General features: G+C 50.1%; 1 protein-coding gene across 2 annotated transcripts in view; it reads left to right on the top strand.

Moving 5' to 3' along the window:
* Positions 1-26894, top strand: part of DIS3L2 (DIS3 like 3'-5' exoribonuclease 2) — a 193299-nt gene that overhangs the window by 154406 nt on the left and 11999 nt on the right. For both annotated transcript variants that reach the window (XM_035132940.3, XM_035132941.3), the window contains exons 16-17: positions 24524-24707; positions 25428-25514. In XM_035132940.3, coding sequence (XP_034988831.2) covers positions 24524-24707; positions 25428-25514 — 271 coding nt within the window. The remainder of the gene's footprint in view (positions 1-24523; positions 24708-25427; positions 25515-26894) is intronic.

The following is a 26894-nucleotide window of genomic DNA, read 5'->3' as shown; positions in this document are numbered from 1 at the left end:
TTTGATATCCCGCTTTATCACTACCCGAAGGAGACTCAAAGCGGCTAACATTCTCCTTTCCCTTCCTCCTGAGAGACTTCAGAGAAGTGTGACTAGCCCAAGGTCACTCAGCAGCTGCATGTGGAGGAGCGGAGATGCGAACCCAGTTCCCTAGATTACGAGTCTACCGCTCTTAACCACTACACCACACTGGCTAAACAGCGGGTAGAGACAGAGCCATTGACAGACACAGCCAACTCTGCTGAGTTTCAACAAGGGCAATGCTGAGACTAAAGAGGAGGAGGAGGAAGATGCCACAGGCAGTGCCACCCCCTGGACAGGTGGGCAGCTGAGGCCCGGCTGGGAGCAGACTGAGGTTCGTGAGACAGCCTCCCATTTGTCCGAATGGAGCAGCCTCCATTGGCTGATGGAGTGCCTGAGCTGTGTGATAATTGGTACTGAGCATCTTCCGGGGCAGGGCAGCTGCATGTCTCCAGTTCTCTCCAATTCTGTGCTGCTCTGGCCCCTGACCCAAAGCAGGGCACGCATTCTTCCCTTCTGCCCCTGTTGTGAACTTAGATATTGCGTAGGTTTTGGGTACCAACAGGCCAGGCTGATGCTGTGCTTTGCACATACACACAAAAACACATTGCGGACTAGGAGAGGAAAGGCATTTGAAACGTTGACATTTCTGATGAGTATTGGCCCCAGGATGTTTGGAAAGAGAAGTGTCTCATTAACAACAGCCCAGCAGACATTGGCATCTTGCTAATTAACTTCCTTTAAGACAAAGCCAGGCCTGTTCCTTGAAGTTCTGGCTGAGAGGTGAATGAGGCTCCCTGAAGACATAAATGCAGGCAACATCCAGGAAAAATTACAGCTGCCATCACAGGGAACATGCTGGGCGTTAAAAGGATTAGAGAGAGAAAGAGAGGGAGGGGGAGGTTGTCTGGCTGCCTATAACAAATCTGTGCCTGCTCTGAGCTTCTGGAGGGGGTCAACCCAGCAACCTAACCTGGTAGGAGGTCAGGAAGAGTTGGAGCACTGCAACTCTCCTTAGTTTGTGCTCCCTCTGCCCCCCCCCCCAGTACCAGAGCTTTGTTGTTTTGTCGTTTAGTCGTGTCCGACTCTTCGTGACCCCATGGACCATAGCACACCAGGCACTCCTGTCTTCCACTGCCTTCCGCTATTTGGTCAAACTCATGTTTGTAGCTTCGAGAACACTGTCCAATCATCTCGTCCTCTGTTTTCCCCTTCTCCTAGTGCCCTCAATCTTTCCCAACATCAGGGTCTTTTCCAGGGAGTCTTTTCTTCTCATGAGGTGGCCAAAGTACTGGAGCCTCAGCTTCACGATCTGTCCTTCCAGTGAGCGCTCAGGGCTGATTTCCTTCAGAATGGATAGGTTTGATCTTCTTGCAGTCCATGGGACTCTCAAGAGTCTCCTCCAGCACCATAATTCAATAATACCAGAGCTACCATATGTATATTTTTAAATAAGTAAAGACCAGCCTGTTTTTAGCTCTGAAACCGAGGGCAGTGTTTTTAACGAGTTCCCAGCAGATCTTTCTGGTGGGCTTGTGTTTAAGATGTGGGAATGGGCAGCAGTATTGAAGCGAAAGTCACTTTCCTAAGAGCAAAGATGGTGAGCCTGATGTGACCCTCCAGGTATTGCTGGACTCCAGCTCCCATCAGCTCCAGCCAAATGATGGAAGTTGTAGTCCAGCAACATCTGGAAGCCTACAGGGTTCCCACTTCCCAGGTCTGATATGTGGGAACCTGCCTTGGAACACAAGATCGGAGCAGATGGCACAAAGTACTGGGGACCTGTTTGTGATTCTGCAGAGAAAACACAGCACAGTGTTTCTCTAGCTTCCTTCCGAAGCCATGAGAACTAGAAATTCACTCTTTAAAACTGATAGTGAATGAAGGTTTCCAACTGGCCTCTGGATTTGCCAACGGGCCACACAGGAACTTGGTTTGGGCAGTCCTGTGCAGGTCCCCTTCAAGGAATATTGGCTGTTCTTACAGGCTTCCATAGGCATTTGGTTGGTCACTGTGAGCCGGTGGCCTGATCCAGTATGCCAGGCTCCTGTGATGTTCTCATGATGTGACTTGGCTCTTTGCGTATGCTCTGCACCGCTTGAAATGAGCTGGCAGCCCCCTCTGCAGAATGGTCCACTTCACCTTTCAGACAATGGGGGAAGCCTCCCCTGAGAGCCAGCTGGGAGCCAGGCTCCTTTTGGCTCCCCCCCATGACTGTAAAGGAACAACTTAGACTTTGACATAACACACACCTCTGGACCGTGGCCCTTTTTGCCTGGCCGGAGAGAACAAGGGGCTTTGTTGCTGAGATGACAGATGAACTCCACTCAGCCATCCCTTTGCGCCAGGATTGCCTGGGGGCACAAGAAGCCCAGCTGCGGAGAGAAAGAAAGCTTTGGGCTCTTTGCAGGATTTGCTTCTTGCAGCTCCTCTCCTTAGATCGAGCTCCGTCAGTGTTCTGGCAACTCCCTCACCTGTTTGTAGTGTTTATTACAAAAAATAAATAAAAATACTGGTGTTTGTTCTGCTCCTGCCTCCCCTCCAACAGCCCAGATGGTTCCTCGCCTGCTCAGATGCACCAGTTAATCATCTTGGGTGGCAGGGTGGGGAAGAAAAAGGAAGAGAGAGCAGGCATCAATAACTTACGGAATGGTGCAAACAGGTGAGGGAGCTGCCAAAACACGGATGGAACTAAGTGCAAGTCCTCTAAAGGCTGAGAAGAAAGCTGGCCTTTTCTCAACTCTCCTCTTTTGTAAGGGCCATAGCTGGCTGGCCGAGTGTCTGCCTTACAAGCAGGAGGTCCCAGGTTCAATTCCCAGTGGCATCTCCAGGTAACATTGGGAGAGACGCCTGCCTGACATCCTGGAGGGCCTCAGCCAGTCAGTGCAGGCAATACTGAACAAGATAGTTTGACTCTGTATAAGGCAGCCTCCGATGTTATGTGCTGCTGTGTAAGTCTGTATGCATTGGGTGCCGACAGGGGCGGCCCGTCCCATTCCGCCACCTGGGGTGAAATGGGAATTGCCACCTTCTGGCCATGCCAATGGTGTGCCACTTCCAGCGCTTCTCCAAGTGTTGCCGATCAGCTTCTGCCTTGGGGCAGGGGGAGCCTAGTGGCAACTGGCACATTGGAGTGCCCCCCCCCGGACTCTGGCTAAACTCGGCCACAGTAGGCAGAAAAAGAGGGAGAGGGTTGTTTGGTGGGGGTCATCTGGAGACCCCGGTGGGGTAGAGTTGAGAAGAAAATCTTTAATGAAAACAATTGGAGCATGAGCAGGCCGAATCATGGGTGGAAAAGGAGAGCCTCGCATCTGGTTGGCTGCAACGACTGGAATTTACCGTGCTCTTTACAGCCACCTTGAGTGTGAGGTTGGCATTTGTGTCTGCTTTTTCCTTTATCAGGTGTTGAGGTTGTGCAGTACCAGGTTTGTTATGATGCTGCAGTGGGCGGAAGGGGTTCTGTACCCTCCAGGGTGAGATCCTGCTCTGCTATGGTCTGGGCCCCTTTCAGATGAGAGATGGATGAGGAGCATTAGACACCCCAGTCTGGGGCCATGAGTCCATTACTCCTTTGGATATTAGGAGTGGTATCTTATTTCTGTCTGCTTGGGTTGTAATATTATTGAGTGTGAGTGGTTTATGTATGAGTATTTGATAGATGTCATGTTTGAAGTAGTGAACCTTTATATCAAATGGATAGAGAGTGAGATTGAATGAATTGGGTGTATGTATGCTGCGTTGTTTGAAATTTTATATTATGTGAATCATTTGATGCCATTTTATTGTACTTATTGTGTACTGTATATAAACCACCTCAAGCGGTCTATAAATGGGAATAATAAATACATATATAATACAGAAGAGGTGAGCTTGGGGTGGGGACAAGGAAGCCTGGAAGGTGAGCAAACTAGCCGCTTCCCAGGAGTCTGTAGCTTGTCCATTCACTCAAGAAACTGAGTTGCTGACATCGAGGATCCTTGCCAGAGTCAGCAAGAGCAGGAATGGGAGGATCAGTGGCCCTCCCAGAAAAATCCAGGAGTTTCCCAGCACAGGACAGCTTAAGGACTGACACTGTTGGTCCCTATAGACTGAGAATGGAGAACCTTTGGCCATCCTAAGGTGGTTGAGCTACAGGTCCCATCATCCCTGGCCATGGGCCACCATGTTGATTGGGACTGATGGAAGCCACAAGCCAACAGCGAGAGGGACCCAGTTTCCCAGCCCTACCTTTAAGGACCAGGCAAAACCCTACTGAGCCTTTGTGCCACCTGATGAGCTGCAGTGCCTTCTTAGTGGTTGCACCCAAAGGCCGTGCCTGGCTGAGCAGTGATGGTGCACTGGCTGCCACAATTTCTGGTTCAAGGCCACACAACTTCAGCGCCTTCTGAGATGTCTTTCTGTTGCACACGGGCAGAACAGGGACCTGGCCAGAGATGCAATATGGGTGAGGCTTCCCTGCCCCAAGTTTGCTGTTGTGGGTAGGGTGCTGCTGTGCCCCCCCCCAATATCTCTGTGTGTGTGTGCGCGCGCGTAGATGTAGGCCTCATTATAGCAGCACCAGGGGAGAGGCTGCAAATGGGGCACGGCAGTATCGCCATTGTTGCAGATCCTGATTTAATAGCCGGGCTCGGCTGTGCCATGCAAATGCCGCTGCTGAGGGACCGGCCCCACATTTCACAAAGATTAGCTGCTAAATTGGCCAGCGAGGAAACATTTAATAACTGCAGATCGTAATTACTCATCTCCCGCTCCCGCCGCTCGCTCAGAGGAGGAGCAGCTTCGCAGGCAACCGAACGGGGCCTTGTGCTGCAGAAGGGGGTCAAGGAAGTGGCACGCTGAGAGCCACACGCTGCGGCCTGTATTCATTAGGCATCTGGCATCTGGGTGTGCAACGAGCAAAGTGGGTTCAGCATTATGATGGAGTGTCGTTTTGAAAATGTGCTCTGGAGGAACAGCAGGCTCAGCCTTTGCAGGTTGCGGCTTTGTTTGTGCCTGCGTTTCCGGCACGTGCTGGGTTTTGCGAGTTGCAAGACGCATATGGCCCTGTTTCCTCCAGCCTTCTCTGAACTCTGATGCTCCAGGCCCAGGTTTATGCTTTGATGAATCGTAGAATTGTAGCCTTGGAAGGAACCCAGTGAGTCATCTAGTCCAACCCCCTGCAATGCAGGAATCTCAACTAGATTGGACATGGCAGATGGCCACCCATCCTCTGTTCAAAAACCTCCAGTGATGGAGAGTCCATCACCTTCCAAGGGAGCCTGTTCCAGATTTGAACAGCTCTTGCCATCAGAAACTTCTTCCTAATGTTCGGGTCCAACCCTCTGGGACTCCCTTTTCTTGTCATTTGAATCCATTGGTCCGGTTCCTACCCTCTGGAGTAGCAGAAAACAAGTTTGCTCCACCTTCCATGTGACAGCCATTCAGGTATTTGAAGATAGCTATCATATCTCCTCTCAGTCTCCTCTTATCCAGGCTAAAGATACGCAACTCCCTCAACCCAACTCCCTCCTCTTAAGGCTTGGTTTCCAGACTACTAATGATGCCCAAAACTTTTTATTGTACTGTACAGCCTTGTCAGAGATTTAGAAATCCATTATTAGGGTTGGTGTTTCTGATGGCCCTTGGAGTTTAAATGAATACCTTGGAGTTTAAATGAATAGCTTGGATTAGAGCACTCTACCCTTGATGTAATCACACTGAGGCTTTTGAGTCTGGAAAATAAAAAAGCCAAACTTATTATAGGAAATACACGTTCGATAGGAAAGATGCTACCTCTAGCTAGCTAAGGTGGATGTGCAAACAGCCGTGCTTGCTCTTTGACTTTTGCAGGAGAGACACAAAGGAAATACCTCTGCAAGGTGGAGCAAAGAAGGAGGGGAAAGTAGGAAGCGAGGTCAAGGGTGTCAGTCTAGCATCTGAGAAAAGGTCCACACAGTGGACACAGAGTGGACACAGAGAAAGTCTAGGAAGCGCGGAGGTTCCTCCCTCCCTCCTTTCTCTCCATGCAAACCCTCCAGGCTTCAGTGCAACCTGAGTTTCATGTCAGCACTTCCAGCCGTTTCCTTAGTGCTTGAATTTTGTGCTTTGTCTGTGGGAGGTGGTGCTTCTGTTGCTTTCAATTTCCAGAAAGCTCATAATTCTACAGCCCCTATGAATTCTGCTAATTGAGTAGACCTGGATTGCTTTGCAAGAGAGGGGGCTCATCCCCTCCAGTTCAAGCTTTGCTGTTGGTTTGAGGCAGGGGGGCTTACGCTCCCGTCAAAGATTGCCCGAGTGCTCAGAGGCAGGTGGGGCAGGACATCAAACCTAGAGAAAGCCTCTGCTGCATCGGAACACAGCAAAGTCGTTTCTCGTAGGAATAATCCCAACGTGTTTCCAAAGCACTAAGTCTGAGTGATGCAGTGAGACAGCAGGTATATTTGGAATGCTAGCTATATGGCTTTTTAGTTCAGAAAAAAGAGGTATTTGGGGCAGAGACGATTGGAGAGTGGAGCCTAGAATATAGCATTTGCAGATAGGGAAGTCAGCTGAGCGGTTAAAGGTACAGGGATAGTCTGGGAATCTGGAGGTCCCTAATTCTATGTGTCTTAAAGGTAAAGGTAAAGGTAAAGGGACCCCTGACCATTAGGTCCAGTCGTGACTGACTCTGGGGTTGCGCGCTCATCTCGCATTATTGGCCGAGGGAGCCGGCGTATAGCTTCCAGGTCATGTGGCCAGCATGACAAAGCCGCTTCTGGCAAACCAGAGCAGCACATGGAAACGCCGTTTACCTTCCCGCTGTAGCGGTTCCTATTTATCTACTTGCATTTTGACGTGCTTTCGAACTGCTAGGTTGGCAGGAGCTGGGACCGAGCAACGGGAGCTCACCCCGTCACAGGGATTCGAACCGCCGACCTTCTGATCAGCAAGCCCTAGGCTCAGTGGTTTAACCACAGCGCCACCTGGGTCCCACCTGGGTTAAAGGTACAGGGATAGTCTGGGAATCTGGAGGTCCCTAATTCTATGTGTCTTAACCCCATGCAAACCCTTCTTCTGCAAGATGAGTGTGGTCCCAGGCTCTAGATTTTGTGAGTGAGATAGAGAAAAACCTCTGTCTGTCCCACATCTCTCTCATGCCCCAACCCACCCCATTTCTAAGCTAAAAAACTTTAAATGCTACAACCTTTCTTTATTGGGGAGTTGCTACATCCCCCTGGTCATTTGGTTACCATTTTCTGAACCTTTTTACTGCACTACAGTATCATTTTAAAAATAAATTACAGTGGTACCTCGGTTTATGAACACAATTGATTCCGGAAGTCTGTTCATAAACTGAAGTGTTCATAAACTGAAGCGAACTTTCCCATTGAAAGTAATGGAAAGTGGATGAATCTGTTCCAGACAGGTCCGCGGAGTACTCAACCTGAAGCGTACTTAACCCGAAGCATGGGTGTAATTGGTTCCAGAAGTCTGTTCATAAACTGAAGCGTTCATAAACTGAAGCGAACTTTCCCATTGAAAGTAATGGAAAGTGAATCAATCCGTTCCAGATGGGTCCGCGGCGTTCGTAAACCGAAAATTCGTAAACCGAGATGTTCATAAACAGAGGTTCCACTGTATTAAATACAGTGAAAAAATTAAAAAGGAACCAAAAAGTGCATAAAAATACTGTGTGTGTATGAGAATGAGTGGTGAGCACAATGGCGCATGGTATTCCAAGTGCAGCCACGCAATCGATTTGTATATTGGCAGTTCTGTTTTCGATCCCTTTCCCCAATGACCCCCAACATGGAAACAGCATGCAGCCTGAAGCAAAAGAGCCTGCAAGAGACAGGACAGGCCACCCCATTACCTGAGGATTCAAAGTATTAGAAGCTGGTGATTAAACGCTGGCGAGAGCCTCTGCTTTCTAAGAAAATGAGAAGCACTCTGTTGGGTTAGATTAAGGTCTAGTGTCTTATTTCCAGGCAGATGCTTCTAGGAAGCCCACAAGCAAGGCGTGGAGACAGTAGATCTTGACTGTTGTTTGGCCCCAGGACTTGGATTCAGGGGTACAGTGCCCCCCAATTTCACATGCACACTGATGGGATCCAAGTCGGCAGCGACTGACCACCAGGGAGCTATCTTTGGGTCTGCGATGGGCACTTTGGTTTAAATACTGAGCCAGTATATGCAGCTGCTGTGCAAAAGACCGGCTCCCAACCCACCTGGCAAGAGAAGCATCCTTCTGTGGAGCCCTGGTGCCCCATACTGATAGCACCTGACCCACTGACCTTAGTGGAACCAGCCTTGGGTAGCGGCTCCCCCCACCTCCCGCCCCACGCTGCAGACGTTGGAAGAGAAGCAGCCAAACCAAAGACACTCAAAGCCTTCCAAGCTCCGAGTGTCAAGTTTTGACTGTGAAAAGGCAAGATCAGCAAAACTGATTATGCTGGGCGGTTATTAAATTTTTACTGCAAAGGCTGACACTTTGCACTGCTTCCGATGAGGGGAGCTGCTATTTTTCTTAATAAGGCCAAGGGAAGGAGCGTTCCCTGGAAGCTGCACCTCGCTCTGTAGGGGCTACAGCAGCCCATGCGCAGCCCTGAAGTTCCGGGAACAAATTGGAGAGCAGGGCTTGGGTGGCAGGGCCTTGTTTTAGACAGCACAAGCAAGCCCTGCCTCTCTGGCTTGAGCTGGCTGAGCGGTGATGAGCCTGTCTGCTTTTAATCCCAAGCAAACCCCTCTCAGCAAGCTGAGTTGCAGCCAGGCTTCCGGCAATCGTTGCAATCTCTTCATTGCCTTACACCAAGGGTCTCGAGGTGACTTATGATAGGCAACGTAAACAGTGGTTTCCCCAATGACACATACCTTTTCCCTGCTTCATACAAGTGCAAGAAAACCTTTGTCCCATTTGAGGGGAGGTGAAAGGCTGCCATTTGGAAAACTTGGGGCTACAAAGGATTGGTTTCTATTTTCCTTAGAAGATATTTCAAATTAGCCTGGCCGCCCTGGAATTCTGCAGCTGACAGCTGCTTGCACAGCCTACTGGGTTCAGGAGGCCTTGGGTTTTGGCCCTGGGGACAGCTAATGGTTAAACTTCAGGTTCTTGTGCAGCTAAGTGCCACCCTCACCTTATTGTGTGGCCTGCAAACCCTAGTCAGGTAAATAAGCCGAGTTGTTCAGCCCTAGAGCTGTCGCTGAGATACGAAAATCCTCTTAAGATTTCACTCATCTTACAAGCCTTGTGTGAACTCTCTGCAAGTTCAACTGCAGTATTGCTTCTTTGCTGATTTGACGCCGTGTGTGTTGAGTTAGCAAGAGATTTCTGATGGATTGCACGCTCAACAAACAAACCATATTGGCAGCCTCTCAGCTTGCCTTAAGGGGAGGACTTGAATCCTTGAAGAAGAAGAAGAAGGGGAGGTTCCTTCTTCAGCATTTACTCAAAAGGTTGGCCGGGCTGAGCATGCAGCCCTTTGGCATCTTCGGACCTGATGAAAGCCTGGCCTCTTTTCTGCATGCCCCGTAAAGTCGAGTTTGTCCAGAAATCCTGCGCAGTCACTGTACAAATAAACCAAATCCACTTCCACCCCCTTCACCCTTGCCAAATGGCCCTCCTCCTCTCTTAACCCCTTCTCGTCTCCTGTGATCTTCTCCGTCCCGTCCCCCCATAGGTGATTCTACATTCTTGCTATTCTAGAGGTTGGGCTTCAGAATTCATTTATTTCCATTTATGAGTCACTTCCCATAAAATACATCAAAGTGATTTCACAATAAAAAAACCAGCAATTCATAATCAACCTTTTTTCATTCCTCCCTCCCGGAATCAGCAAACCAAGAGCCAGGGGAACTGCATGCTACTTGTTCGCCTAACCAGCCCGCTCACACTGCCCCCTTCAGACTCCAGTTGACAACTGCAGTCTGAAGCATGCAAAACACTGCGACTCTGGAGGGAACGCAACCCAGAGGAAATATTGAACGTAAGGAGGGGTGATACAGACAGGAAGGCCTGTAGCTCAGTGGAAAAGCACATAGTTTTCATGGAAAAGGTTGGTTTCAAGGAGAAACCTGGTTTCAAGGTTGGATTGAGAAACCTGGAGCTCTGGAGAGCTGCTGGTGGTCAGGGTAGACAATACTGAGCTAGATGGAGGAAAGGTCTGGCATGGTGGAAGGCAGAAGGAGAAGAGAAGTTCAGATTGTAAACACAAAATGGTTTCGAATAGGAGTGTAGAAATACAATATTTTCGAATAGGAGTGTAGAAATGGGCTCTAATCTGTCGGAATTCCCCCCTCCCCCAGCACCCTGCTCCCTCCTCAAATCTGTAGCAGAAAGTTGAGGAAAACCCAGGACAGATTTAGGGGGTGCATGGGAGGGGGAATTCCATTGCTTGAAGAGCACCCAACAGGTGGAATTTGTGGGGAAGCAGATTTCAGCTAAATGTTAGGAGCATCTCTCTAGCAGAGGAATACACTCCCTTGGCAGGTGATGGCTGCTCTTCTGAGGCTGTGAGGCCACCTGTCACGGATGCTGTTGTTTCAACCTGCATTGCAGATCCTGTGCTTGGCAAGGCTGTGAACTAGATGAGGCTCCCAAGATCACTTCCAACTTTGATTCCTCCTTAAAGATATGGAAGGAAAAGCCTGCCTATTGCCAGCCAGTGGTGTTCCACCAACACTTCCCGCACTTTCCCCAGGATGCCTGATTCCAGCTCCTTGTATGCCTAAGGCTGTTTTCGGACCCTTTTGTTTCCTGCCATCCATCAGTCTCCAACATATCTCGCCTCTCCCATTAAGGCACAAGCTCTTAGCTTCAGTGGCCCATCTGCGGTATGGTTACAGTCCTGGCCTCCCATGCAGAGGGGTTGCAGGGCCGACTGAAATAACCTGAACACACACAAGGTGCTCTATAATGCTAGGATGTCCCTCTCCACCTGCATTTGCCCTTCGTCGACCTACCCACCCCATATTTTAAATGATTTTTTCTTAGATCACATGGCACCATTGCACTCATTCACTTTCCTCAGTAAATCTGCTGCCTTGTACCAAAAAAGCATCCCCTCCCCTATCAAAACGGCATGAGCTTGAAACATGAAGCAGCTGGTTTTTGCAGGGTTGTAAAGAGTGCACTCTGAACATCTTTGGAAAGGGGAAATGTATCAAGGGAGCCAGGGTGCTTCGGCACAAATAATCCACGTGCCCCATTTCCTCGGCAGTGAAGTGAGAATTTGGCACAGCCACTATATCCACAGTATCCTATGGCAGCCGCTGAAGCTTGTGACGAGAGGGGCTGCTATGCTGGGGTGGGGGCCACATGCACAGTGACCCTCCTGGCTCCTTCAGGAGGGCCTGGGAGATGTGGCGATGGCGGCTGGGGTGTGCATGTGCAATTGCCCCTACCCCTCGCTCTGGTTTTTATGCAGAGCTCTCTCACACTCACACCGCAGGTTCTGTTGGCAGGTTGCACTTGAGATTTGGTACCGTCCCCTTCGCCGCTTGTTCACAGTTTTGGAGCGGCTTAGCCCGCTGGCTAAGCAAGGACTTCTCGGAGCCAGGCTTTCGACATGCAAGAGTTGACAGCAAGATGCAAAACAGTTTCTCTTGCTGAAGTTGGCTGGGCCCTGCTAGTGCAGACACAGTATGTACACAGCTAGCTTCCAGCGCCTCCCCCTGCCTCTTGCCTGCCCATTTTGAACCAGCTGTTTTGCATGTCTTTCTCTCCGAGGGCACTGAGGGCACTAATCCGTATCAGATTAAGGCCTAATCCCGAGTTTGTGTTCTCAAAGGGCCCTGGACACTGTTTCAAGCTCCTCCTCTTCTTCTTCTTCTTCTTCTTCTTCTTCTTCTTCTTCTTCTTCTTCTTCTTCTTCTTCTTCTTCTTCTTCTTCTCCCTAATTTTGTGCCTCTGTCAACAGTTCCTTCCCCCTGACAATCCCTTTTAATCTTTTGGGATCACAGCACAGCTTTCCAGCAAGCCATTTTGCATCTCAAGCAAACCTTGGCTCAGTAGCTGCTCTCAGTCTTTTGGGAATCGGCTCCAGGCGTCTCCCAAGTGCCATGGCATTCCAGCAGAGAGGTTCCAAATGGGGCTGGGGACGAGATATTCCAGCCACCGGCCCTAATGGATTCTCCGCTTGCATTTTCTGGGTGTTGTGTTGATATTAATGTGTTGCCTGCATTGCTGATAACATTATCTGCTCAGTGTTGCACTGACAAAGCCCATGTGTGTATGGGAGAAGAGACTGGGTGGAAAAAGATGGGCCAGTGACGATTGTACAAAGGGAAACGAGAGTCTCCCAAATGGCTCAAGCAACAACTTGTCACATGAAAGCAGCTGCAATGCCAAAGGTTGCGAGGCAAACCCAGGGCTATTTTTACACCTGCTCCTCTAACGTACATTTGAGCCCTTTCCACACTTACTTTTGCCCTGCTTCTTCCAGGCACAGGTCCACTCTTAAAAGCTCTCTGGCTGAGTGGTGTTGTCGGTGGGTTTCCTTGCGCCCAAGCTTTCCCTGCAAAAACTCACTCTTTAGCGCTCAGTCAGCAAACTTCAATTCGAGTTTCCAGCAGATTGCTGTTTCCCCGAAGGAAGCTTTAAAGAGTAAGTTTCCGTGGAGAAAGCTCTGGTGCAAAATAAAGGAGCTCCTAAGGCCTATTTTGCCCCATCTCCTGGTGTCTGGCTATTTATTTATATTTATATACTGCTGTGTCGTAAAAATATATCACATCTGCTTGCAACCATATAGAAACATAAAATTTGCAGCCCCTGGTGGAATTCTAATACCTGCATATAGCAAACGTGACAGTGAGAGGTTGTCTAGGGCACCATCTCTGCATTGCTTCTCCTTTCCCTGGATTTAGATGTTTTTGATAGACTCGGCACCAATTTTGCCAGCCAGCCATCCGGCCATGCTGTCTGTCCCTTCGGTGCCTGAAATTCCCTCTGTGCCTGAATTGCTGGGAGAGGGGAATCCTTGTGTGCTTTTTGCCTCCAAATTCAGCAAGTAGGAGTTGAGGCAGAGACTGAAGGAGGGAAAGGGGGGAACGGGCTGCAGAAGAGAAGACAGAAAAGGGGAGCTGAAGGGGAACGCAGTAGGGATTATGGTTGCAGGAGAAGAGTATGCCTGTTTGGGGGCACAGAGAGGGAAGGCTAACCGATGGAGATGCAGAGAGACCTGCGAGTAGGGAAGGAGGAAAGCTGGTGGCCGAAAGAGGGGTGTTCAGAGGGAAAAGAAAGTGCGGGAAGATGTTAAAAGAGGCTGGCCAAAGGCTCTGTTGAAATTGTAATGAGGATGCTTGCCCACAGCTCATGCAGCAGTCAAGTTAATTGAAATGTAGAAGTAGCTCTCCGAGTAGGTGTCTCCCCTCCCACACCCTCCCCACGGGTGCCTTTAACACCAAATGTGTTTAAGGAAGTGTGCCTTAATGGAGCCGCTATCATAAAGATCAAATGGTGTTGTTAACCTTTCCGACTCTGTGCTTTCGCCTAATGGGTCTCAGCGCTTCGCTGGGCTGTGCACTGCAGCCTGCCAGCAGCCTTCGCTTTCCATATTTTGCCTCTTCTTCACCACCACCACCACCTGCTGATTGTTATGGGTTGTATTTGGCTAATGCATCCTGTCGGTGCAAGGATGTCAGTTTGCAACAGGACTGCCCTCGCGCCTTGTGCCATCCCCAGATCTGCTCTAGAGGGTCTCAAGAACCACTAAAACAAATGGGGAGGAGGACGTTCCATTGCGTAAGCAGAAAACCTTGTGTTGACCAAATGTTCCCATAGCGCTACATTGGATACGGCCCCAAGTCCCTTGCATTAGATCTCCTGTGGCTATCGAACTTCAAAGGAGAATTTGCACTCAGTTGCTGGCAACTGGGCCGCAGGAACCCTCTTCTGATCTTTAACCCCTCCAACCAGAGGTCTGTGGTGCCTTTTGTTCCTAGTGCTCTTGTGACCCTTCCCTGTTCCAGGAAAGAGCTGTGGCTCCTTTTGTGGATATGGGGCAGCACAGTGCTATTCAGGCAGTTTTATTCCAGCTGCACGGTATGCTAATTCGCTGCGAGGAGCACAGAGAAAAGAAACACCCTGGTGCATCTGCAGCAGCACAACCAGATGCCTTCATCTGCCCCAGCTGCAACAAAACATGTCTCTCCTGTATCAGCCTCTACAGCCACAGCAGGCGCTGTAACCTCCCAACAGCTTGCCTTCACTCCCAAAGGCACACTCCAAAGACAGACGGTTGCCAACCAACCTACACAAAACCCTTATCACAACCTGGGTACCGCATACCCTGGAGAGCGCCTCTCTCTGACACTGTCCTGCCACCCCAGCCCTGATCTTTGTCTCAAACATGGTTCAGAGCTCCGTCTGCCCAAAGTGAGGACTGTCGTGGCACAGAACCAGCCTTTTCCATCCATTTCTTATGGCTGCACCAGAATCATGGCTCAGTGGAAGGGCACATGCCCCTTGCGCACAGAAGGTCTCCAGCCCCGGCATCTCCAGGTCAGGCTGGGATAAGCTCCTCCCCAAAGCCCAAGGGAACTGCTACCAGTGAGTGTAAAGCAGCATTCCCCAACCTTGTCCCCCCCCCCCCAAGGCAGTTGGGCTCCAACTCCCACCAGCCTCAACCAGCATAGCCGATGGTCAGGGGCGGTGGTAGCTGGAGTCCGACAAGAGCCCCAGCATCCCTGAGCTAGATTGGCACAGGATATAAGGTAGCTTCCTATGAGGATCTGTGATCCCACCCTCCTTACGGCCCTTCCCTGGTTGACACAGGAAAGATTGCAAAACACACCCTTTCCATCTGGTCTTTTCAAAACAGAAGCAAACGGGGACTATTTTTCTGGTTTTGCAAGCCATTCCGTTTTGTTTTCTGCTTTTTTTCTTCATTGGATGGCCCTTTGGGCACCAGAAAGGCACTGGCTAATAAAGGATTTGAATAATTCATAATAGTACGCTGGTTGGGTTTGCGTTCCTGTGGCAACAGAAGGAGGCGGGGAGATTCTTGTGCCTCATTCCTGCACTGAGGGGCCGAGTTGGACCCTCTGCGTGAAAAGTGTGCCATGTCAGCAAAAGCAGAGGCTGTGCTCCGCTAAGTAACTCTTGTGTGCTCCGTGCCATTTTGAGGGTAACGAGCGGCGAACATTTTGGCCCAGACAGGATATTTAGCTGTCTAGGATTAGGTCTGTGGTGCTCCCAATGACACCCACTGGTTTTTGCATAGCCCTGTCTGGATTTTTCTGCATCTGCCTTTGCTTTCTTCCCGGAGTGGGAGGGAGCAGCTCTGTCACCCGAGTCTTGCTTGCTCTAGGCATCCTTTGCTGGGAAGCGGCTCCCGCTGACATTGAGGAGGGCATCACGCTCCTGCGTCGGAGTTCATTACCAAGGGAAACCATCAGCGCTCATCCCAAAATGCCTGGTGAGAGCTAATGGAGCAATCTTGGGAAAGTGGCTCCCTTCCTGTCCTCCCTTCTCCAGCTCCACTACTATGTTCATCCCTGGCTGTGCAAAGAGACAAATGGCCTTTTGGCAGCAGGGCTGGACCAGGCAGACATGGACCGTGCTGCAGGGGCGTTTTAATGGAAAGGTGCTGGCGACGCAGCAAAGCCGGGTGTGATTTTGAGGTCCTTTTGTTTTTCAAAAGCCAGATTGTTGAGCCGAGGATACAAGCAGGCTTGTTGCTAAGCAAATCCTGGCACTCCTCCCCCATTTTGGGTCTGCCCATAACCACCCTGAGACCTGCAGGTTTAAAGCGGTATACAAATTTTCATCATCGCCCAGATCTGGCAGTGAGAGGCATCCTACGCCTGCAGCAAGGCTTTGTTTATTCCTACCCCACTTTATCAATAAATTAAAAGCGGCTTACAAAAATACTAAAGCTAAATATTGTTTATTAAATTTGTATACCTGTAGATCTCAGGGCGGTTCACAACATCAAATTACAATATAAAAAAACCCACAAAATACATTATAAAAAGGAACAAAGACAACCCAATAACCCCCCCCTTCCACAACACATTTGGAAGGGCATCAAATGTCAATCAGCCAAAGGCCTGGTTAAAGAGGAACATTCTCGCCTGGCGCCTAAAGGTGCATAATGAAGGCTACTGCCTGGTTCTAGGGAACCGTCCACTAACATTGCTTCTGTCTTATCCGGATTGAGCTTCAGTTTGTTGGCTCTCATCCAGTCCATTACCGAGGCAAGACAGCGGTCCAGCACATCCACTGTCTCACCTGCAGGTCTGAGTGTCATTGGCATATTGCTGACATCACACTCCAAAAACTCTGGATGACCCCACTCAGCTGTTTCATGTAGATGTTAAATAACATAGGGCAGTGGTTTTCAACCAGTGTGCCATGGCACCCTGGGGTGCCTTGAAGGATGATCAGGGGTGCCGGCGGCAACCCTGGCCTCTGTCCCTCTTTCCTTCCCTCCCTCCTCTGATGCCCTCTTGCATCTCTGCCTCCCAAAGGCTTGCACTTCTGTTTATTGCAGCAGCTCTGGCTATAAGCTCTGCAAGCAAATGGTGCCTCCCAGGGGTGCCTCTTTTTGGGGGGGGCAGCTCGGAGACCAGGGATGGAAGCAGGAGCTGCCCGGAGGACTCCCAAGGAGAGAGGAGGCCGAGGGAACACTCCACAAGGGAGGGTGTTTGAGAAAGGGTTGAGGAGCTACCGGCTCTGCAGGCAAGGGGTTGACATAACTGGGCTTCTGAGCCCCACGGAGGAGCCGCAGAAAGAATGTAGTTGGTTAAAGGAGCCGTGGACTCTTGAAAACCTCTGGCATAGGGGATAAAATTGAACCCTGAGGAACCCCACATTGAAAGCTCCTTGGGGCCAAAAGCCACTCCCCAAGCATCACGCTCTGGGAACAGGAGCACATTTCCCCTGTCTCTCTCCTGACAGACGTCATCATACAGGACGACCAAAGCAGTTCCTGTGCCAAAACCACCCATTGAAATAGAAGCCTCTTAGCAGTGCCCTGGAAGCTTAAAAGAAAGGACTCACATTATTGGGTGCTACAATGGAAAAGGCCCTGCCTGGCATCCCAGCCGGCTTTGCTTCTGAAAGTGGTGGGACCCAAGCAGGTGCCTCTGAGACTCTGAACACAGCGAGCAGGTGGGAACACCTGGAATATCATGGATATAGCCTATCTTGATTTCAGCAAGGCCTTTGACAAGGTGCCCCATGAGATTCTTGTAAAGAAGCTGGTAAAATGCGGGCTAGACAATGCTACCATTCAGCGGATTCGTAACTGGCTGACTGACTGAACCCAAAGGGTGCTCATTAATGGCTCCTCTTCATCCTGGAGAGAAGTGACTAGTGGGGTGCCACAGGGTTCTGTCTTGGGCCCAGTCTAATTCAACATCTTCATCAATGACTTGGATGATGGGCTTGAGGGCATCCTGATCAAGTTTGCAGATGACACCAAATTGGGAGGGGTGGCTAACACCCCAGAGGACAGGATCACACTTCAGAATGACCTTAACAGATTAGACAACTGGGCCAAAGCAAACAAGATGAATTTTAACAGGGAGAAATGTAAAGTACTACACTTGGGAAAAATAATAATAATGAAAGGCACAAATACAGGATGGGTGACACTTGGCTTGAGAGCAGTACATGTGAAAAGGATCTAGGAGTTCTCATAGACCACAAACTTGACATGAGTCAACAGTGTGATGCAGCAGCTTAAAAAGCCAATGCAATTCTGGGCTGCATCAATAGAAGTATAGCGTCTAGATCAAGGGAAGTAATAGTACCACTGTATTCTGCTCTGGTCAGAGTGTGGTGGAGTCTCCTTTGGAGGTCTTTAAGCAGAGGCTTGACAGCCATATGTCAGGAATGCTTTGATAGTGTTTCCTGCTTGGCAGGGGGTTGGACTGGATGGCCCTTGTGGTCTCTTCCAACTCTATGATTCTATGGAAGAAGGAAGTGCTTCTTCAGGTATCATGGCCTCAAACCTTGGCATCTACAAGCTGATCCACACATCACACTTAAATGAGATGAGTGAGGCGAATGCCTGCATTGTAGAGGTAAATGTGCCAGAGAGCCAAACTGCCTCAGCCACATACCTGGGTGTGTTGTGAGGCCCTAATAGGAGCCCCTCCCATGCCCAGCAGGTGGAACATATTCTTGCCTTGCATAGCCCCGAACTTACGGTAGTAAAAGGAAGACAGGGGTTGGGCATTTCTGTCTGGAATGGAGAAGCAGCAGAAGTGACGCTCAGGAGCTTCTCACTTTCGGTTTTAAAAGTTTGAAATTCTGTATGGGGTTTTTTCTTTGGTTGTCTGATTTCCCATAACTTCAGAATGTAAGATAAGAAATATATCTCTGTGCTTTTTTATTTAATAACCAAGCTTTGTATACTGTGCACACACATACATACATACATACATACACACATGCCACTTACGTAAAATAGTATAAAATGTTTATTTTTTAAAAAAATGCGCTAAAAACAGATTTTTTAAAATAACATTAGACTTAAGAAACTTATCAAAATATGTATAAAATCAAACAGTTTTAAAAACAAATACACGTAATAAAATTACATGGCTGGGTAGACTTAGCCTAAACAGAAAAGGTTTATAGCAGGCGTAAGAAGCAGACCAGCGAAGGTTCAGCTTGCCTCATCTTAATGGGCAGGAACATCCAAGGATCCAAAGATGGATTCCTTGCAAGTGTGGAATGAACGTTATGTGGCACTGGCATAGGAGTGTGTGGTGTTCTGACTGAGCCCCTGCGCTCCATATTTGTGAAAAGTGCTCCCTGCCGCATGGCCTTGGCTTTATGAAGGGGCTTGACCTCTCCCGAGGGGGTCTCTTTGTATGGCCAAACGCACTTTCTGGCTACTGAGCCACTGCCTGGAGCATAGAGCGGCTTCCAAGAGTACAGAATTTGGCCGTCTCTGTGCCTGAGCGTGTCTGGGCAAAGTTACTTGGGGATGCTGGTCTGGGAGCCAATCTTGGGCAAGTTCCACCCAAAGCACTCTTTAGCCTCCCTTCCTCCATGGTAGAAAAGAATGAATGTATTTCCTTCCCCCCTGGCGCATGCCCGCGGATGAAGTCATTTCCTCGTGTTAATAACTGAGCATGCTCAGCCTGGAGACGCGGTCCTTCTTCTGGATTAATTAATTAACCCCCATTTTTGTGAATGTGGAAAACAACTGGGACCGAAGGCTGCTGCTGCTGCCCTGTTTATTTTATTTATTTGAAATGTTGTGTTCTCGCCCACCAGAGCTCCGAGCTTCCTCTAAGGCAATGAAGCAGCCCCCCGAACCAAGGAAAATATAGTCCTATGTCAACCAGCTGAAAAGCCAGAAATAACCTGTAAAATGTCAACCTATCTTCACTGGGGGGGACACCACATTGTGAGAGTCTCCTGGACGCCTTTGTCCTTCGGTCGGGTGGAGGGCGGGGGTGGGAGGGCAGCTCTCTCTGTCCCCTTGGGGCAAAACGGAGCACCTGTTTGATGGGCACCTCTGGGTAGCTGCGATGGAAACTTTGCCTGGATGCCCCAAAGGGCAAAAGTTCAGGTCTCACCACTTTGTGGGATCTGCCACAGAGCCGGGAGCCAAGGCTGGCTCAGACGCCCCGGAGGAAACCTGAGCGATGGCCTGGGAGTGTGCCTCTCACATGGGATTCATTCAGTGCGATTTCAAAGAGTCCTAGTCTCTCTGTCTCTGTCTTTTGGGGTTTTGTTTTGTTTTCTTGCTTCCCTGTGCCATGAAATATTTTTCTTCTCACTTCGGCCTGCCAGGCGTCCTCAGGCCAAGCCCAGCTGTGTTCAGGAAAAGAAAAGAGGAGAGAGAGAAAACCCTCCTGCCTTTGGAGTGGAAGGCAGGCAGGCAGGCAGGCAGGAGTGCTCCGGCCCTCTGCTCCTGTTAACGGCTGAGCCAGGATCCGGCTCGGCCTCCCCTCGCTGCCAGCCGGGCTCCAGCTCCAGCTTTGCCTTATGATCCATTTCTTTTTCCGAACCACAAAGCAGCATTTCCTGACTTAATCTCTCTTTCTGCTGCTGCTGCTGCTAAGGGAGTTGCAAAATTCCCAGCGCCCCTCCATGTGCCTCAAATGTTCCTGCTTATCAGGGCTGCTTCTGGAGCCCACCAAACGCTGAGAGAAGCTCAGAAGCACCAGCTCCCTCCCACCCCGTCCTTCCTCGGAAACCCCGGGCAGCTGGAAACCAGTGTCTTATTTCTCTGTATTTCCAGATCTGTAGAGCTCTGCATGCCCATTGCCCAGTAGAAGCTCTGCTCTAGATTCTGACTGCTGCATGTTCTTCCTGGTCTCTCTTAAGCCGGCACACTTAAGCCGGTGTGGCATAGCGGTTAGAGTGTCGGACTAAGACCTGGGAGATCAGGGTTTGAATCCCCACTTGGCCATGAAGCTCGCTGAGTGACCTTGGGGTCCGGTCACTGCCTCTCAGCCTACCCTACCTCATAGGGTTGCGGTGAGAAAATATGATGGGGGGGGTGGGGTAGGCGAACCACGTATGCTACCATGAGCTGCTTGGAGGAAAAGGTGGCATATTACTGCAATAAAGGTAAAGGTAAAGGGGCCCCTGACCATCAGGTCCAGTCGTGTCAGGTCCAGTCGGGTTGCGGCACTCATCTCGCTCTATAGGCCGAGGGAGCCGGCATTTGTCCGCAGACAGCTTCCGGGTCATGTGGCCAGCATGACAAAGCTGCTTCTGGTGAACCAGAGCAGCGGACGGAAACGCCGTTTACCTTCCTGCCGGAGCGGTCCCTATTTGTCTACTTGCACTTTGATGTGCAATAACCTTTTAATGAGGGTGAAAGAGGAGAGCGCAAAATATGGTCTGAAGCTGAACGTCAAAAAAACCAAGATCATGGCCACTGGTCCCATCACCTCCTGGCAAATAGAAGGGGAAGAAATGGAGGCAGTGAGAGATTTTACTTTCTTGGGCTCCTTGATCATTGCAGATGGTGACAGCAGTCACGAAATTAAAAGACGCCTGCTTCTTGGGAGAAAAGCAATGACAAACCTAGACAGCATCTTAAAAAGCAGAGACATCACCTTGCCTACAAGGGTCCGTATAGTTAAAGGTACGGTTTTCCCAGTAGTGATGTATGGAAGTGAGAGCTGGACCATAAAGAAGGCTGATCACCGAAGAATTGATGCTTTTGAATTATGGTGCTGGAGGAGACTCTTGAGAGTCCCATGGACTGCAAGAAGATCAAACCAATCCATTCTCAAGGAAATCAGCCCTGGGTGCTCACTGGAAGGACCTGAGGCTCCAATACTTTGGCCACCTCATGAGAAGAGAAGACTCCCTGGAAAAAACCCTGATGTTGGGAAAGATTGAGGGCACTAGGAGAAGGGGACGACAGAGGACGAGATGGTTGGACAGTGTTCTTGAAGCTACGAACATGAGTTTGACCAAACTGCGGGAGGCAGTAGAAGACAGGAGTGCCTAAGTCCATGGGGTCATGAAGAGTCGGACACGACTAAACGATTAAACAACAACACTTTGATGTGCTTTCGAACTGCTAGGTGGGCAGGAGCTGGGACCGAGCAACGGGAGCTCACCCCGTTGCAGGGATTCGAACCGCCAACCTTCTGATCAGCAAGCCCTAGACTCTGTGGTTTAACCCACGGCGCCACCTGGGTCCCTATTACTGCAATAGTAAATATAAATAAATTAGCTCCCCCTCCCAACCAGTGTAGTGGTACATTCTCCCTCTACACTCGCCCCCATATTAAGTCTTTTGCATTTGAAGGGCTGTGCCACTGCGAGCTCCTCATGGGTAGGAATCAGCCTGCCAGATGCACTCCTTGATTGTCTAGTAGGAAGACTGCGGTGGCAGCCCCCAACATGGCAATAAAAGCTGTGCCAGGTCTTTGTGGAAGAGGGCAGGTGGTTCTTTACAAAGAAGGGCGTTTCAGAGCGCTTACCTTTTCTTCTGGCAGCAAACCCCTGCAGGGTTGAGGGAGCAAGTAAGGTCCAAGCTTGCTCAGCCCTTGGAAAGGAAAAGCCCCCTAGCAGAAGTGAGCTTTGAAGTGCTGTTTGCCCAGCATGGAGGGCGAGTCTGCAGAGGGGCACAAACTGGGTAGCCTAAGCTGTGCCCAGTGGGAGAACAGGATGCTGGCCATTGGAGGGCCATTGGCCTGATCTAGCAGGCTCTTCTTGTTTTCCCATGTTCACAGTGTCCCCACAGGAACAAAGGGTGAGTGGGAGAGCTCTTCTGAGGTGGGCATACTGCTTTTCAGTGTCCCTTTCTCAGAGTTCAAACAGGGAAGGAATGTCTGTTGGTCCCAGCTAGCACTTCCATGAGGGCGCCAGGCCCAGCGAGTGGATAGGGCCGCTTTCTTCCTAATCGGCAAAGTTTTGCTCATATCCTGACATGCTTTTGCACCAAAGGGATTGTTGGGGAGGTGGTCTGGCAGACACAAATCCCTGATAAGAACAGGAGGATAACCAGAGATCAGGCCAGGGCAGGAAAGGTCTGCTGGATCCGTGCTGCTTGGTGTTGTTTAAAGGGTGGAGGGGTCACCTTGGGAAGACGTAGCTCAGCCTCACACGTCTTTTCTTCCTTGAACCCTGTTCACCTCTGGCCCCTGGAAGGGGAAGGAAGAAGTAGCAGACTCCACAGCAGCTGTGTTTGGCTCTCTCACCTCACCTAGGGACAAGCTGCTGCCATTTTGACCTCAGATTTTTCCTCTATGAAACAGGGACAACGGTGACCTCAAGTAGGGATGAAGAGATCAGCTTTAGTCTGCCTCATCTTGTTTCCACTCACGCTCAGTCACAGATCTCTTCCGATCCATTTTCTGTGGGCTTTATGAAAGAATGCGTGGAAAGGCTCCCGTTCAAATTGTGCACTTTTTCGTACACATGCCCCACCCCTCCCCAAATACGTATCTTTCCATGTGCATCTCTGTCAAACGTGCATTCTGTATAAATGTAAATATATGGATTACTTTGCACACTTTTTGTGCACCCAAACTGCACTGCAAACTCTGGGAATGTCCGTAATCTGATCAGGGCAGGGAGCAACTTTGGGACCCCCAGGTTGGGTCAGCCGGCTGCAAAAAGCAGAGCAAGCATAATCTTCCTCCATCCCTAACTTCAATTCAAGTGACTGTCAAGTACCTTGAAAAGGATAAACTAGGCTAGAGTGGGAAAGGGGGCAGCAGGAGGGGGCTGGGCCAGGAGTGCCATAAACGGGGGTGTCTTTGTTGCATTTCTGCCTGCCATTCTGCTATAAACCACACATGGGCTTAGGCAAAAGGAATCAATGGGCAGTGCTAGGCTTTGGTGAGTGTTAAATTTTACACCCAAGCAGCTTGGCTTCCACAGTCGTGTGGACATTTGGTCACTCCAAGTGCAATTGGGAACCTGGTGTGTGAACTGTTCGTTTAATTAATTGTTATTAACATTGCAGGGGAGGGCAGACCCCAAACTTTCCCCCTCAGACTGCATCTGGGCTGCATCCTTTCCCCTGCTATGACTGGGCAAACGCAGAGCTGAATGTGGACAGGATTTTGCAGAGAAGCGTTAAACCACAAGGACAGGTCCTTGCCCCAAGGAGCTTGCAGGCACTCTTTGTGTGCTTCTCTCCTGTGCCGCAGGTGGAATTCTGAGCAGGTCCTCCTGCCTGCTTTTTATATGTCTTTTCTTTCCTTCGTACTCCTCGGAAGAGGGGCTGCTCAGATCCCGCTGGGGATTTTCTTGCGTCCATAAAGGAAGCAACACTGCCACCTGGCGAGGATTTGTTTGCACAGGCAAAATATCTCTGCACCACATCACTGGCAATGTTGGTGTTGCTCTGGAGGAAAAGCCCCAGTAAATGAACAGGTTATAAGAGGTGGGGGTGGGGTAGATTTGGGGTGCTGCTAGAACGGCAAGAGTGGCAATGGATCCGACTCCTCAAGCCAAAGCCTCTGCTCCAAGGCCCGTCTTCCAACGTGGAGACAGCCCCTGGGCCTCCTCTTGGCAGCCGTCGCGAAAAGCAACTCTGTTTTGAGATGTACCAAGGTTATGGGTGCTCAAGCGCCTTTGACTGTGACAGTTCGAGGGAGGTAGAAAAGCAAGGAGAAGGAGAGGGCTCTGGGATCAAGAGAGGCGTAGAGCTGGAAGGGACCCCGAGAGTCATCTAGCCCAACCCCCTGCAATGCAGGAATCTCAAGTGGAGCATCGCTGACAGGTGCCCATCCAGTATCTTTGGCAATTCTCAAATTGTTCTCAAGATATGCATTAGGAGGAGCGCTGCAGTGGTTCTCAGTCCCCACCACCCTCCTGGGCCACACTTTCAGAATAAATATGTACTTGTGACACACCAATTTTTTTTACCGATAAGAAATACATTGGGTAACAAAAAAGCAGCAGCAGTGCTTGATTTATAACATAGAAAACAACTAAAAATAAAGATTATTTCTATAGTATGCTGTGCTGTGCTTTACTACAGTGGAATGCTTACCTGTTTCTTTGATTGCCCTTGAATCTTCCTGCCGCCCTTGCCATCCCCTCCTGCCACCCTCTCCCCCCCTTTGAGAGCCATTGTCCTAACGGTTCCTTCCTCCACTCCAGGCTGGTGGAAGAGTTTATGCTGCTGGCAAACATGGCCGTTGCCCACCGGATGCACCGCTCCTTCCCGTCCAAGGCCTTGCTGCGCCGCCATCCTCCGCCCCAGAGCAAGATGCTCAAAGACCTCATGGATTTTTGCAGCCAGATGGGCCTGGAGATAGACTGCAGCTCTGCCAAGGCCTTGCATGTGAGTCTGCCCATGGGGCATGCTGAGAGCCAGGGCCTCTGCGGATTCGGTGTGTGTGTGTGTGTGTGTGTGTGTGTGTGTGTGTGTGTGTGTGTGTGAATGCGGCTGCCTCTCACTAGACTTGAAAACTTTTTTTCCTTTTTTTAAAAATGGATTGTTTTCTTGTGTGTTTTAATCATGGATACCTATATTTTAATGTGTGCGTGGTTGGTTTTCGTGCTTGCGAACTACATTTGGCTCGAAGCACTACATAAATTGATAATAATAGTAGCAATGAATCTTGTATGGGTTTTTCAGTGGCTAATAATCTCCCTGTGCTGGGCTGCTTTTTAGAATGTCCTGACACTTGGAGAAATAGCTGCCGGCAGTGCATTTTGCAAGAGAGGCGAGAGCAAGCGGTGCACCTATCATTGTGCTTGCAATGATGATCGCTGTGTAATTAATATTAGTATTATTAATGCCCAAGGTGGCGGGAAGGTGATTCCCATTAAGAGTCTAATAAGAGGCTGCCTTTTGAGTTCATAATAGAGGCCAGGCTCATTCTCTTAGACCAGCCTTCCCCAACCTGACGCCCTCCAGATGTTGTTGCGCTCCAGCAGCTGGCATCACCAGGGGTCAGGAAGGATAGGAGAAGCCGGGCAACTTCTGGAGTTTAGGCTTAGACTTAGACATTATGCTACATCAGCTGCCAGAGACCTTTTTCTTTTCTCTTCTTGCCAGGAAAGCCTGAACGAAACCTTTGGAGCTGACAAATATGCCGAAGCCAGAAAGGAGGTGCTCACCAACATGTTCTCCCGCCCCATGCAAGTAAGTGGGAGCCCTGCAGTCACTGCCACCTGCACTCATGTCATGGAGCAAAAGTAAATCTCGCACAGTTCAGAGCTGGAGTTAATGCCTCTTTTTTAAAGCAGAAACACGATCGTCACAGATTTGGCTGAGTGTTAGGCCCAATGAGCACAGCAGCTCATCCCCGGTGGGTTTTGCTCCCTGAAATCAGTTGCCTTGTAGCCCCTTCAACTTCCGATGCCTCCTCTTCCCAGTCTTCTCCCTCTCCCTTCTGCCTCCCCATGCACAATTTCTTGGGTGGTGCTGTGGTCTAAACCACTGAGCCTAGGGCTTGCCAATCAGAATGTCGGCGGTTCAGATCCCCGCGGCGGGGTGAGCTCCCGTTGCTCGGTCCCAGCTCCTGCCAACCTAGCAGTTCGAAAGCACGTCAAAGTGCAAGTAGATAAATAGGTACTGCTCTGGCAGGAATGTAAACGGCATTTCCATGTGCTGCTCTGTTTCACCAGAAGCGGCTTAGTCATGCTGGCCACATGACCTGGAAGCTGTATGCCGGCTCCCTTGGCCAATAAAGCGAGATGAGCACCGCAACCCCAGAGTCATCTGCGACTGGACCTAATGGTCAGGGGTCCCTTTACCTTTAATCAAGCCCACAATGTGTGTGGGTTCATTTTTCAGCAACCCATGAAATCGCACACCTCTATAAGCTTGGTGGAGACTAATTGGGCTGCTTTTCTGCTGATTAACTTATGGCACTCACTGCTACAAGGAGTGGCGGTAGCCACAGCCTAGGAAGCCGCCTTACACTGAGATAGACATTTGGTCGATCTAGCTCAGCATTGCCAGCACTGACTGGCAGCAGCTCGCTGGGGTCTCAGTCTAGGGCACCTTCCTTGTGGGTGCCAGCCTCCCCTCCAATGGAGCTGGGTGTGGAGTAGGGGGGAAAACCATGGGGAAGAGCCTGAGCTGATAGAAGTTGAGAAGGGACTCTGCCCAGCATGAGAAACTCAGGAACCGAAGCACAAATGGCGTCAGCCTAGATCCTGGCTCCTGGCATGTGGCTGCATCCCACTTCCTCATGTGAATATCAGCATTTGGAAACTGCCCCCTCCTGCTCAAGCCTCCCCATGGCCGGTGTTTTGCCGTGTTTATCCAAAGCCCCAGAGCAAAGCAGCCTGACCTGCTGCGGTTTAGGCAGCCGTCTTGAGGAGATTGCGCCTTTCCACAGAGGAAGGCGGTCTGCGCTGAGTGGGCCTTGATTTATTACGGGGCCGATCTTTAGATTGAAAGCCGTCGGGAGGGGGAAGCGCACGGTGCCAAGTCCCCAGTCCTTCCCTCGGTCTCCATGAGTGATTGCATCAGGAGATGAAGGATGACTCCCGTTGCCAACGGCGAGAGAGTCAG

Source organism: Zootoca vivipara, chromosome 5 (assembly GCF_965207765.1).
Source record: "Zootoca vivipara chromosome 5, rZooViv2.hap1.1, whole genome shotgun sequence".
Lineage (NCBI taxonomy): Eukaryota > Metazoa > Chordata > Lepidosauria > Squamata > Lacertidae > Zootoca > Zootoca vivipara.
The sequence above is the reverse complement of the archived record's forward strand: the minus strand, read 5'-3'. Positions and strand labels throughout refer to the sequence as shown.